A 14,239-nucleotide genomic window follows, 5' to 3' on the forward strand; every position below is an offset into this window, starting at 1 on the left:
GCCTAACAGGAAAAGAGACTTTGTCCATATTTCCTGCCTTCCAAAAATTTGGCAACTTTTACTGAAAGCAATAAAAAGTAATAAAATAATTCAAAGCAATTAGGTAACACTGTGAAAACAGTAATCCTCAACTGGCCTACAGTAGAATCATGTATTTCACAAGTTATTTTATATGTAAAAATAGTTGCATGAATGAGCCCCATGGTCTCAGTTGAATCTGTGACCATGCAGGTGTAGACCGTGGCTGGTAGCTCTACAGCTCTATGGGGCAATGCACAATTATGTCGTCCAGGGTAAGAGAGGGTTGAGTTTATTAGGGGTCCATATTTCATCACTCTCAGCAACGTGCGGTCTTCCTCCGACTCCACTTTAAGCAAACTTGACCTTGGGATATAATTTTATTTGTGGTATAATAAAGTGCAAGTCAAGGGAATGAATCCTTGAGAAAAATTTAAGAACTGAATCTCAGCATCCTATTAATGGGGTACAGGCTACATCAAAGACAGTACATTTTTCAAATACTTTCAACTTATCTTAGAATACTATGTGGGGACCCCATTCCTCCTGTTAAAGCCAACTGGAGTATAAGTAGAACATTTTGTGTTACAAATAAAGTTAGCAAAATATCATCAAAAATTACACATCTAACAGTTAACATTGTAGTTTTAAATGTGAAAACTTTTACGAATATCTTAAAGGATTGTGAAGCTTTATGTATCCTACTCTGAAGCCTACTGCGTAGTAGGCTATCTTTCTTATTCTTGAACAAAACAGACAGATCTGTCCTTTTTACATGTGGATATTGAATGAACATTAAAAGAAAGAACTAACTGTGGGCTGCGCTGTGAAATTAAGCGGGCTGGCGGCACCACGTGTTTCGGATGAGAACTTCAGATCTCTCCGCTCTGGAGTGGATTGCGCATGAACGCGGCCGTTGTTCCAGGTAGGGTGGGGATTTCCATATTATGTTCAGCCCAAACCATTATTCTTTTAATGAGATCTCTGCAAGTAAAAAAACTCCAGAGAATACTGAAAAGTACTTAGTGCTCAAATTGGCAGTAGACAATTTAGTTGAACCACAATTAACGAACAATACATTCCTTAAAAGATTTGCATTCTATAGAAATGCACTAAAGTGATGGAGATGCCGGGGATTGAACCCGGGGCCTCATACATGCGAAGCATGCGCTCTACCACTGAGCTACATCCCCACGTGATATCTTCGGCGAGCAAATGATCTCAAATACGTCAAACATCGCCCTCGGAATCGGATAAATTGTTTACGATCATGAAAATAATTACATTTTATTGTCAGTAGTTGAAATAACACTGAATTAAATTGTTCTCCGAAAAGTGAAAGAACCATCGAAGCACACGAACACATCGAAGCACACGAACACACCCATTAATGCTCAACGTAGTGTCTCATGCAAACAAAACTGAGATTATAAACTTGCACCAATTCACGTAGTTATCAAGTTGCAAGTAGACTAGTGTGACATTACAATATTGTCTAAACTAAATTGAGTGCATAGTCATCGCTTAATAGTTTGTGTCAATGGGTTCTTTATATACATATGCTTTTATTACATTTTGATATCAGGAATCCAATACTAAAAATAATCATAATTTGCATTATTGATATCGACAATTCAATTTTAACTCGTAGTATCGAATTCTTGTTATCAACTATTCAGATTTACCAAGTTAAAATGAGAATTTTTGATATAAATATATTTTGATACAACAAATTCAAAAATAAATATTAAACTTCATGATGGGCCAGTGCTAAATTAAGTGGTCCCTTATACCTACTAGCCAGATTGAATTGTACATTTGTCATTTAAATATAGTAAAGAGAGCAGTCACACTTAGGAACAAGATTTCACGTCATCTGTTCACATCACACCAACAATATACACTCAATAAACCATAACCGGGTCTGAGATTCTTAAATGATTACTGAGATTAATGAGTTAATAGGTTACTTCAGTCCATTTTCCAGTTTTGGAATGATTCTGGGTTTATAGCCCACAACGCAAGACATCCTGCCCTGCAAGCTGTTTTTTAACAAAGAGGAATCATAAAAAATTACATTACATTATTGGCATTTGGCAGATGCTCTTATCCAGAGCGACGTACAACAAAGTGCATACCCATAACCAGGGATAAGTTCGCTGAAAGACCCTAGAGGGAAGTACAATTTCACCTGCTACCTGTACAACAAAGATAAGGACGAGGGCCCATTTAAAAATATATATATTTTTTACAAAGAAACAAACAAACAACAGAGCAAAAAGTGACCAAAGTTAACTATCCAAACACTGCTACCTAGCCAACTAAAAATACTGATGCACAAAGCAAGTCACAGAGACAACAATTAAGGTTCACAGGCAGGTAGGGAGGGATGGGGAGAGGTGCTGCTTGAAGAGGTGTGTCTTCAGCTTGCGCTTGAAGGTGGGGAGAGATTCTACAGTTCTGACCTCAATGGGGAGTTCGTTCCACCACCGTGGAGCCAGAACAGACAGTAGTCGTGAGCGTGAGGTGGAGGTTCGGAGAGGGGGAGGTGCCAAGCGGCCTGTGGAGGCTGAACGAATTAATCATGCAAAACATGGTGTTATTCTGTACTTTCCAATTTTCCTTTTAAGCATACACATTATTTTATTCAATTCAGGTTACATATGGGTCACTATGTACTTCTAGCACAAATTAGCAGTTAATCAGTTTGAACATATACAGGCATACTCAATCATACTTTAATATTTGATTAATGGTGGTTTCTTGCGTTTCCATAAGCTCATCTGTAATTAATGATATAGGTTAATTGGATTACATATTGATTACATGAGTAATAGGCAGCATACATGTGATATATGTTGATTATAGGCCGCATACATATTGGTATACTTTTGGCATGAAGGTTTAAGAGTTTTGGAGGAACCAGCTTGCTCAACTCTGACAGTTTGATGGTTTAGTCTGATTTTGACTTGTGATTGATTGTCATAAAACGAGGTAGAACATCTTGTTCTGTGAATTTTTCCTACAACAGGAGCTTCATTTTTGTGCATCATTTGTACAATATTTTAGATTGAAATACTGACCCAATAAAAGCACTTTTTGTTTCCCCCACCTTCTGTTGTTAAATATAATCCAACCCATACTGCTCCTCTTGTTTCTGTAACATGCTAGCTATCTCCAACAGGAACAAAGGTGTCCGTACTGCACATGCTGCCTTCAAAATCATTGGCCTTCCCACCCCCATCCATTGGGTCCTTAACCTGGAAAAATATGGGTGTAAATATGTCATTTAAAAGCAGAGTCTAGAAAAAAAACATAACATGCATAATAATGATAAAAAACATAATAATAATAATAATAATAATAATAACACCCAGGAATTATGCTGGGGAATATTTAGCAGGGGTACAAGGCTATTGACCCCAGAATGTGGATTAGGGCAGCTTCATTGCTGGATAGGAACTGGGCTAAATAGAGGGGGAGGGGTGAGTTTAGCTAGGGTTTTTTTCCTCTTATGGTTTGGAAGACAGCCAATGGACAGCGTTACTAGCTGGAATAAAGCGGTGCGCTAAGTCATAGGGCATTCATCGTAATCGAAGAGTTTGTCCTCCACTCAATGGTTAATTTTACGGTGAAAAGCAGTCGCTGATACGAGTTACAGTAAGTAGCCTACTATCAAGATAATTCAGAGGGACGTGCACTCAACGATCATGCATCATTGTTCCCTCTTTGTTTAAAGAAATTAGCTTAAAGCACTGGAGTTGAGTAACAGTATAGTAGTACACATATGTGCTAAGTTTACTCGGCCGAAGATATTTACTCAGAAATTAGCATGTAGCCTACTAGTATTTCTACGGTATATCTAGCAGGTCTTTTTGTTGCTTACCAATGATATACAGTTAGCTAGCTACTAAATAATGGTATTTTAGTGACATCCAATGGAATACGACCGACAATTCACGTGCAAAGCGTATTCTGAATTTGCAAATGGGCCGGCGAAAGCATTCTCAATTCATTATTATTAAGATCCCCAATAAGCCTATGCAATTGTAGTTAGGGTTAGTTTTCTTGCATATATTTCGCCTCAGATGTTTTCGCGACAGTTAGCCTTCGGGGAACACTATTTCATAGGCTATTTATGTACAGTACATTTTGAGACTCAATTAATTACTATTTGCTGAATTAATAGCTTGAAAAACAAAAAACAAACAAACAAAAAAACAAAAAAACAAACAGTTCATGTGGCGTGCAAATTTATAGGCACAATGTCGGTCAGAAGGCTGGATGGGTGGGTTGGGGTAGCGACTGTTGAAATAAAATGTTGAGTACAAACAATTCTTTCTTTGGGGAAACCATATACAAGACCATAATTAACCAATGATCAATTATTTGTTTTCCTGGAAGAAAAGTATTATTTTTGCCATATAGTATGATTGAAAGGGTTTGGTTATTTAGAAAGGTATGGTTACAAATATAGTCAATACTATCTTCTACTTCAAAAAGTTCAAAGACATGGTTAGGGACTACAGATGGAAATGAGTTCATTAGGTAACTCATTAACACATTTACATTGATGTGGAAACTGAAAATGTTGATTAATGTGCACAGTTCCTTGTGCTTTGAGGAATAGTTGTGTCATAGTATGGCTATCACCCAGAAGTTCTGTGTTGTTGTGTGTGGTATCTACTCACAGGATGGCAGGACTTGGGAAACTCAGAGTGGCAGTGGTGGGTGCTGGAGCAGCAGGGCTTTGTGCTGCACGGCATCTACTGTCTCGTGGGGAAAGCTTTGCTCCACCGGTGGTGTATGAGCTCACAAACAATGTGGGTGGCACCTGGGTGTATGAGGATCAGGTGGGAACCTATGACAATGGGCTGCCCATCCATAGCAGCATGTACAGAGACCTCAGGTAAAAAACACAATTAACTGTAAACCCTGGTCAGGTGGTCAGGGAAAAGGCAGTCTGTAGTCTATAGGTGGCATGGGTTCATTGTAATTCCATCTCCAATAGGAAAGAATCCAGCTTATAATTTGGTGGAAAAAAAGGTGTAAGCTTTAACTAATTTATCCCTCAGATATTAATAAGCATCCCAGGCACTGAGTTCAAAAATGCCATGTCTGTACCGAGGATCATAGCTTAATACAGTTGGCTCCAGAATGATTGGCACAAAAAATAAATAATAAATAAATATGCACAAAAAATGCTGTAAAAAAATAAAAAAAATAAAATAAAATAACAATTTGTTTTGCTACATGTGTAAAGCAGTCTTACAATTTACCCAAAACACAGGTTCCACAATTATTGGCACCCCTGGTTTAATACTTTCTGCAAACACATCTGGCAAAGATGACAGCCATGAGTCTTTTCCTATAATTTGTGATAAAGTTAGAGAACACATTTGGAAGGATTTTTGACCAGATCTCCATGCATAACTTTGCAGAATCATTGATATCCTTAGGATACCCCCCACTTCAGTTCAGAGCTGGTGCACAGGTCTACCTATTAAAGTGGTCACTGCATATATGCTATTCACAAGTATCTGGAAATTGTATGTGTCCTGTAGTTGTACCAGCACTGATATGATATGATTGTCAATTTTCCCACTGTACCCTGAAAAACAGAACTAATATTCCCAAAGAAGTGATGTCTTTTCCGGATTTCCCCTTTGAGAAACATTTGCCCTCATTCATTCACCATACAGAGGTGCGGAACTATCTTGAGAAATACTGCGACCACTTCATGCTAAGAGACCACATCCAGGTATAGATTGAATCTTTAACCACATCCACACCAACACCAGTCTAATATTCATAATAATGATAATGTAATAAAGTTAATACAATAGAAACTCAGAAAAATGAACCCTTTGGGAATGGTGGTCATTTGGAACTTTTTTCATACAGGCTATCATTTTGTAGTTACGCATTTTTATATGGCAAAAAACACTTATTAAGCAAAAATAAATAAATATTGACAATAGTCAATATTTCATGTCTTTGAATAGCAAACATATGGTTACTCTTATTTTCTTTTTCTTTTTTTCTTTCTTATTTCTACAATGTATAATTGTTTGTGTGTGTTACATCTGAAAGGCTAATCTGACAGGAATGCACATAACTCTGGTTCTGGCCATTTATGACACATTATGACCTTTGTTCTCACCTGATTGCCTAGAACCAAGTACCAAGGCATACTTATGCAAAACTAATGAAAAACAGACGCAAAGACACATGACTTTTTCTTCTTTTTTCTTCAGTATTTTGACATAGATTTTACAATGGTATGCCCCCCATTTCTGAAGTTAAATATTAGTAACCCCCCCCCCCCCACAACTCAAGTACTAACAACAGATATAACCATTAAAGATATGAGTGGAATTTGTTGGCATCTGAAAATATTTGGCAAAACAGATTACTTAAACATTTGTGAACTACAGTAATGTGTTCAGTGAAACAAGTAATGCACAAGTCAATATATAATAATACGGCGGTCCATTGATATAATTTCTCTTTTTACTTGTAAACAGTCCAATAGCATACATTTCTGAAAACATGGCTCTTGCATGAGGCCTAGTGATTGTTGGCATCATCACTGATCAAAAAAGCAATGTTTTAAATTTGTATATATGTTGAAATAAAAAATAAATTATGAGGTATATAATGAATGTACCTTAATGCATAAAGTCTACAAAGCTATCGCCCTTCTGACTGACATCAAAAATTCTCCCCTCTGGCACCTGATTTAGACATTCTTGGCTAAGAAATAATACCTATACCTGTGTTTTTTCCTTATGGCCATTTCCCTGTTAAACAAAAATAAATTGATATTGACAATAGCCCTTGCAGTATAATTTCATGTCACACATCTTATGCTGCATATTGTCTTTGAATAGCAAACATGTAGTTACTCTTATGTTTTCTTTTTTGTACAAGTTGTGCGTGTTACACCTGAAAGGCATAACCTGACAGGAATGCAAATAACTCTGGTTCTCTCCCCTCCCTTCAGTTTAACACTATAGTGGACTCTGTGAAGCCAGTGCAGGTGAAGCAGGGTTGGCACGGGCTGGCCTGGGATATTACCACAAGTAATGGGGTCAGCCAGACCAAGAGTACTCCTGAGTGCTTTGATGCTGTCATGGTGTGCAATGGGTCAGTACAAGAAATAGATTTACTTAAAATTATTATGTGCTTGTGTGTCCATTAAGCATGTCTGAGGCCTCCATTTTTTCTTGTATTGGTATATACAATCTTTAACATTTACCTCACTGAATAAATTAATAATGAATGGTGTCAGTTGCCTTTATATTTTCTTACTCAGAAAACAGTTAATGAGAAAAGTGAAATCATGCTGAAGTTGCAACCTCTTGCTATTTAATTGGCTCGCTGGTTAAATTGTCTTGCTGATCATGATTCAACGTGTATGATCCAAACAGATTACTGAATACTGTGATCTTGTTAACCTGGTAGTAAGTCCCGCCAATCACAATGGTGAGCATGTATCACCATGTATGCAGATGTTCAATGTGATCGAAATTAAGAAAAAAAGTTTAAAAAAAGAAATCTGATTTAGAATGTATTTTTTGAACATCACCTTCCCATGACCTTGCATATACACATATTGAGCTGAACTTCTGACTTCCTGACTTCCTGACTTCTGCATTTCAAAAGAGGCTAGCAATATCTGTCATTTCTGTAATCAGGCTTGTTGAAAGAGCAAAAACATGTTGACTAATATTTGTACAAATATTCCTTTATCGCTGCTTTGTTTGTTGAAATTTAAATCAGTTACATTACATGGCAAGGGCTTCTCAGAACAAGAAGTGATAAATTCTGTTTCTAAAGAATGTCCACTCATATTCACTATTTAAGTAGTTCGGGTTATACATTAAAAAGTATTTTTAATAAAAACATGTAACCTGGAATATTGGTATACTGTATAATTCAAATTTTCTCCCAAATAGCAATTTATGCTATACAAGTTTTTGGCGTTTTTGCATTCAGCATGGCGTTTTTTGCATTCTGATCAACACATCGATGTATAGACACAACTTTGCTCTGCTATTTTTGGCAGACCATTGATGAAGGTAATGCTGGAATGCTTCACTGCTCATTAATTAGAAATATTTCCTTGAATATATAATTTTCATGTTTAAATCCAGGCACAATTTAGGTCAGTTAAACCCTGGTTAATACATTTTTTGTATGGGTTCAAGTAACTGATTATGGTATTTTCTGCTGTTAATGTGTTTACTTATTTTTCACAGACATTTTTATGACCCTTACATCCCAGCCATCCCTGGTCTAAAGACCTTTACAGGTGAGGTGACCTCTCCTAATGTGAAGGATGTAGAATTTTACCAACGTAAAACTGCAAAACTAAAAACGTGTTATCCGTCAGAGGGTACAGGACAGAGGAACCAAGCGCAGACTGAAGGGTAATGACAACATGGCAGGTTTAATAAAGCAGGCAGAATAAGGGGTAGACAGAGTGTAATCGAGAGAACAGCCCAAGTTCAAAAACCGGGTAATCGGTCCAAAACAAAGCAGAGGTACAAAAATATGCAAACCAAGAAAACAGAATCCAAAGAGCCAAAAACAGAAGACAGAAAACAGGCTAGAACAAATAATAAACTTGCACAAAGGAAACAAATCCAACAAATAGCAATGACAGGCTTAAATACACTTAAAGATGAACTAAACGATTAACAGGTGTGGGTACTAGGGAACAGATGACTAGAGACAACGAACAACAGCTGCGACAAGACAGGAAGGAAATACAAATAAGGAGTGGGAGGTGGAGACACTTAATGGGGAGTGAGGGAAAGCAAGGAGCGGAGTGCAAGCACAGCGAAAGGAAGAAACAATAGGAAAAAAGGGGCAGGGATGTGATAGTTGTCTATAACAAAGCAGTTTTTGTTAGAGAATTAGAAAGTACTTCAATGATCTCCTGGTTGGTCGCTACAGCTTACTTGTTTAAATATTGCTACTGCTATTAAAAACATGTTTGTGTGTGGTGCATGCATGCATGTGTGTGTCTGTTTGTGTATTTGTAGTAGACAACTCTCAACTCCAATATAGGAAATACTATAGGATTGATTTAAATGAAAATGGAATATAACACATTGAAGCATAATGATAATGTTTTTATGAACAAGAAGAATATTCAAGAAGAAAATACTCATTCCATTTTCAAATTGAATGGTGTCTCTTTCTAGCAACATTATAGCAGTAATGTTCTCTCATGCTTGAACCAAAGTGAACACTTTCACTCTCCCCTGGCATTCTAAAATGGATAAAAATTATGGGCTGTTTATATGCATTTAAAGCCAAATAGTATATAAGGCAGCACGTGTATTTGTATTTGGTCATGTGCTAAACAGCAATGTTTCTGTCAGCTTGCATTGGCTTGCTAACAGCAGTAAAGTAAATGGTTTAATCTGCCCTATTAAAATTGAGGTGATAACGATTACTTCTTTATGCAGGGACATTGATGCACAGCCATGACTACCGCAATGCTGAGCCTTTCGCTGGGAAGTCTGTGGTACTGCTGGGAGCTGGGTTGTCTGGGCTCGATATTGCCATGGAGCTGTCCAATGTCGATGCAAAGGTGTCTGCCATTGCAACCTTCGACATACTGCTTGGTTACAAATCATCACTTTTCCATTCCATCTCATTAGTTCTTGTCCATTTTTGTCCTGCCATCTCACTTACGCCTGCCTTCCCCCAAGGTCATCCTCAGCCACGGACAGCGCCCTCTCACCTGCACACTTCCTAAAGGGGTCCAGCAGGCACCTCCTGTTAAGAGGGTCCTTGAAGATGGGATTCTGCAGTTTCAGGATGGGGGGCAGGCTAAGCCAGAGATCTTCCTGTTCTGCACTGGCTACAACTTCACCTTCCCTTTCCTCGACTCTAAGCTGGGACTGCGGGTTCAAGAACACCTGGTCACCCCACTCTATAAGTTCCTGCTGCCACCGGCATTCCCTTCCCTCTTCATCGTGGGCATCTGCAGAGCTATCTGCCCCTTTCCAAATTTCCACTGCCAGGTGAGAGAGGTGCAGAGTATCCGAGTTTAGTTGGAGATGCTTATCATATTAAAAATGCACACTGGGGTATGCAGGTTCTCAACCTCAGGAGATGCAACCAATGAGATACAATGACCTGTAGCTGCATGTGCTCCAGCTCAAACTAAGCTAAGGAGAGAAGTATTCTGCAGTATTCAGGAAAGTGAAGACCTAGTCCTACAGTCCTCACAGCAAAACAGATCATTAACTATTACTCAGCCATGCATCCACACGTCCAGGGTAACCTGTAAACCGTTTTGTGAAAAATATAATGATGCAAGATGGAAATTTGGCATATTAAGTTTACAAAAAGGTTTAACATCATAACATGTTATCATTTGTTAATTTGTGACCAAATACACTTTTTCATTATCATCAGTTATGTGGAAACCACAGTACGATAGAAACATTTTTAGCCCAGTTTTAGCCCACTTTTTCTTTCGAAGTTTGGAATGAATTGATGACTTGATTGTATATACACAGGATAAATCCGCCTGTTTGTGTGTCCTCTGAAGTGTGTTCAGCCAGCTGCAATGTCCTTTTACTTTCACGGTCCACCGTGGTAACACTGGTACAGCCATGATTAGATTCCCAGCTCTGTGCTCCATCATTGGACCAAGTACCACTACTTTAGCTGGATAAACTGTCAAAAACCCTCTACCTAGCAGATTCCACCTCTCACAGAAGCTTTGGTGACCTCCACCATAGGTTGAACAGAAGCTTAGAAACCAGCAGGATTCGGTCACAAAATGATGAACCATCGCAAATTTAAGTAATTGTGAAGTGCGGAGGAACCCCCCCGTGGGTGCGTAATGTGCAGGGGACCCCCAGACTGACCACACAACCAATATACAAAATTAGTATAAATTGTCCAAAGTATATTTTCACAACAGATCAGCACCAGTACTCTGGGCAGTGGGGGGAGTGGTGTGAATGGATTTGTGTAAATGTTGTCAGGCGACATGCTTATGTGGAATATAAAGCCCCTGATCTGTGCCTCATGTTACAGAGGCTTGTTTTTGTTAGCCCTTTGCTGAGGATATGTGAATCAGCACTACTCTTTGAATGACCTTTTGTCCTTAACGGAACTGTTGAAAAAGTTCCATGTATGCACAGTTGAAAACATGGTTAACAAGGTTAAATGATCATGCTCAGGGTCGTATACAGTCCAGTCCGTAAGTATTTGGACACATTTATTTATTTATTTATTTTGTTCTGTAATCTAGCAAACAAAACTGTTGAAATAAAACAATAACTATGTGGTACAGACTTTCAGATTAAATTTTTTCATCCATATTGGGTGAACCATTCCCTGCAATTTTGGGAACCAAAAGTAATTGGACAAATGAACACAAACTTAAGTAAAGTAATCTTTTTCAATATTTTGTTGCAAATCCTTTGCAGTCAATAATTGCCTGAAGTCTACGGCCCTTAGACATCAATCCTCCCTGGTGATGCTCTGCCAGGCCTGGATTGCAACCCTCTTCAGCTCCTGCTTGTTTCGGTGGCTATTTGCCTTCAGTCACACAGCAAAGTGAAATGCATGCTCAGTTACATTGATTTCAGATGATTTACTTAGCCAGTGAAGAACATTCCACTTTTTGGCCCAAATATATTAAAAACGTGGTTGTATGTTTGGGATCATTGTCCTGTGGCATGATGAAGCATCATTCAATCAGTTTTGATGTATTTGCTTGGATCTGAGCAGACAAGATATTTCTGTATACTTCGGCATTCATCCTGCTGCTGCCATCAGCAGTGCTATCATCAATGAACATAAGTGAGCCAGTTCCAGTGGCAGCTGTACACGCCATAACAGTACCTCAAAAAACTGGCCATTCTATTCTTGAGGCCAGGGTTTTGCATTTGAGGTTATGCTGGCATAATCTTCTTTTGATGGTCGTCTTTGACACATCTGTGCCTACATCCTGGAGAGTGTTCTTAATCTGTTGAACAGTTACAAAGTGATTTTTCTCCACCATTCAAAGGATTGTTCTGTCATCCACTACACTGGTCTTCCAAGGTTTACCAGGTCACTTTCCCATTGCTGAGCTCAGCAGCTGAGCCTGCTTTACTGACATGCCCACATGTATATTTATTTTTATATGTTGGCTAAATGCTGTGAAAATGTATGTGAACAACATTATATAATAATATATACTACTGTAGGAATTCACCAGTGGGGGAGATTTTGACTTGACCAGTTCAGAATTAAACCCTACAACCAATTTAGTTTCAGGTTTCAGTCAGTGCATGACTCTCATTCTCCTTCACAAAGAATGAGAAACACTTTCAGTCACTGCATTCCTGTTAATTGACAATGAGAGTCAGTGAACTAGCATGAAAATCTGAACCAGTCATTGCGTGGGTCTTGTTTTGTACTCGAGTGAACAAAAGCAGTACATGAACCAGTGAACAAATCTGTCAAATAATTTGAGTCCCTGAAAAGAGCTGTAACACACATCTTTCTCTCTCTCGCTCTCTTGCAGGTCCAGTTTGTGCTCTCTGTCTTGGATGGATCCTTTGCCCTGCCATCGTGTGAGGAGATGGAGCAGGACGTGGCGATGGATATAGCCATGAGGCTGGGGCGAGGCATTGCCACCCGACATGTCTTGAAGTTGGACTCAGAACAGTGGGCCTACAACAATGATCTAGCTCACCTGGGGGGGTTCAAGCCACTCCCTCCATACTGGAGTAACCTTTATGAATCCAATAAGATATTCCGAGCACGCGATATGCTCAACTACAAGACCTACCAGTACACCATACTCAATGACAAAGAGTGGATGGTACACACACAGCAAGGCGAGCCCATCCAAAAACCCCTACCATAAGTAAAGGAATGAGAGCACTTGTTGTGTTGACCTACACTCTTATGTGTGACTGCCTGTCTTATGTGCACCTGCAGAAATGGAAGATAAAGGCATTTACTTAAAAAAAATAGCGAAAGCCTAAATGGATATTTTCTGCAGCAAAATATTTTTTTTAAAACCTACTTGGCTAAACATTAGCCGCAGCAGTAAATGCAAGTGACTGAATGCTCTCAGAAAATGTTTACTTAGGTTTTAACTACTTTGTTCTTTATACATTTTCAGGTCCACTAATAAGCAAAGTCAATACATATATAATATCTTACTTAACTGATGCTTTCGCATTTCGACTAGATTAAGCAGGGGCCAATCCCCATGGAGCAATATAGGATTAAGGGCCTTGCACCACCAAGTCCCAGTCATGCACCTTAGCCACCAGGCTACAGGCCGCCCCCTTATGTTTACATGAATAAAATATGCAGTGAGTACATGTTTGACCTCATCTAACCCCTCCCCTCTCTCTTCTCATTTTAGTCAACCTGCAAGCTTATGCATTTATCTAGCCCTCTGGAGTTCACAAACCTCAATGGGCCCCAGATCCAACCCAGCATCCAGACAAGGCTGTGATTAAATGTTCTTTGTGGACTGGACACCCTACACTGCAAATAAATTGCAGTGTATGACTTTATGGCTTATATTTGCCCTTGGATCTATTACAGGTACTAATTCATTATGAACCAGAAGATGATTTTGCTGGTTTTACAATGAAAAAGAATAAGAACTTTTAACTGATTAAGAACTGAGAATTTTGCTTTGTCTGATATTTTAGCCTACATGATTGTGTGTGTGTGTGTGTGTGTGTGTGTGTGTGTGTGTGTTTTCTTTTTAGGTGAGGCTTAAGAAATCCTCACTCGTGTTTTATAAGTTGTGTTTTTATTATCATTAAAAGTAAGATATGGTGATTGTTATGAATTAGTCATAAACTTCCAAAGTCATAGGTTGCGAGGGTGGTTCAGGTTTGCTCATTTTCTATCCTCCCTATTAAGAACCTATTAAGTTTGCTTGTTGCAGGTCACAAATTTATTGAGGAAATACCTCCCTCAATGGAAGGGAATGTATTGAAGTGGGATTGAACCCAGCCCTTGATATGGGAAACCTGGATGAAGCTGGGTAATTGGTGCTGTAAGAGTCTCGTCAATTCCTATTGAACACCTGTCTAAGCATGTCCACACATTAAAGCAGTGATTGTTTTAATGGTTATCGTTTTCCTATCAAAAGGCACCGCTGGGATTCGAACCCAGGATCTCCTGTTTACTAGACAGGCGCTTTAACCAACTAAGCCACGGCGCC

The 14,239-nt window shown here is 38.8% G+C and overlaps 1 protein-coding gene and 2 non-coding genes across 3 annotated transcripts; 1 reads left to right on the plus strand and 2 right to left on the minus strand.

Moving 5' to 3' along the window:
• Positions 1-1,139: 1,139 nt before the first annotated feature.
• trnaa-cgc (transfer RNA alanine (anticodon CGC)) lies at positions 1,140-1,211 on the minus strand. The gene has a single exon. It is a non-coding gene; the product is annotated as a tRNA-Ala (tRNA).
• Positions 1,212-3,597: 2,386 nt separating this feature from the next.
• Positions 3,598-12,913, plus strand: zgc:77439 (uncharacterized protein LOC378987 homolog). The gene is made up of 8 exons (XM_061233897.1): positions 3,598-3,678; positions 4,712-4,927; positions 5,641-5,779; positions 7,025-7,167; positions 8,283-8,335; positions 9,501-9,625; positions 9,747-10,061; positions 12,569-12,913. Exons 2-8 carry the CDS (start codon positions 4,713-4,715, stop codon positions 12,911-12,913), a joined length of 1,335 nt encoding a protein of 444 aa, XP_061089881.1. The 5' UTR covers positions 3,598-3,678; position 4,712.
• A 1,252-nt stretch (positions 12,914-14,165) lies between these two features.
• Positions 14,166-14,239, minus strand: trnat-agu (transfer RNA threonine (anticodon AGU)). Its single transcript has one exon. It is a non-coding gene; the product is annotated as a tRNA-Thr (tRNA).

The sequence above is a fragment of the Conger conger genome, chromosome 3, assembly GCF_963514075.1.
Source record: "Conger conger chromosome 3, fConCon1.1, whole genome shotgun sequence".
NCBI lineage: Eukaryota > Metazoa > Chordata > Actinopteri > Anguilliformes > Congridae > Conger > Conger conger.

Coding starts and splice junctions, on each gene's coding strand:
- zgc:77439 (XM_061233897.1), top strand. CDS start 4,713: ATGGCAGGACTTGGGAAACTCAGAGTGGCAGTGGTGGGTGCTGGAGCA. Junction 5,780..7,024: donor TGCTAAGAGACCACATCCAG/GTATAGATTGAA, acceptor CCCTCCCTTCAG/TTTAACACTATAGTGGACTC. Junction 9,626..9,746: donor TGTCCAATGTCGATGCAAAG/GTGTCTGCCATT, acceptor CCTTCCCCCAAG/GTCATCCTCAGCCACGGACA.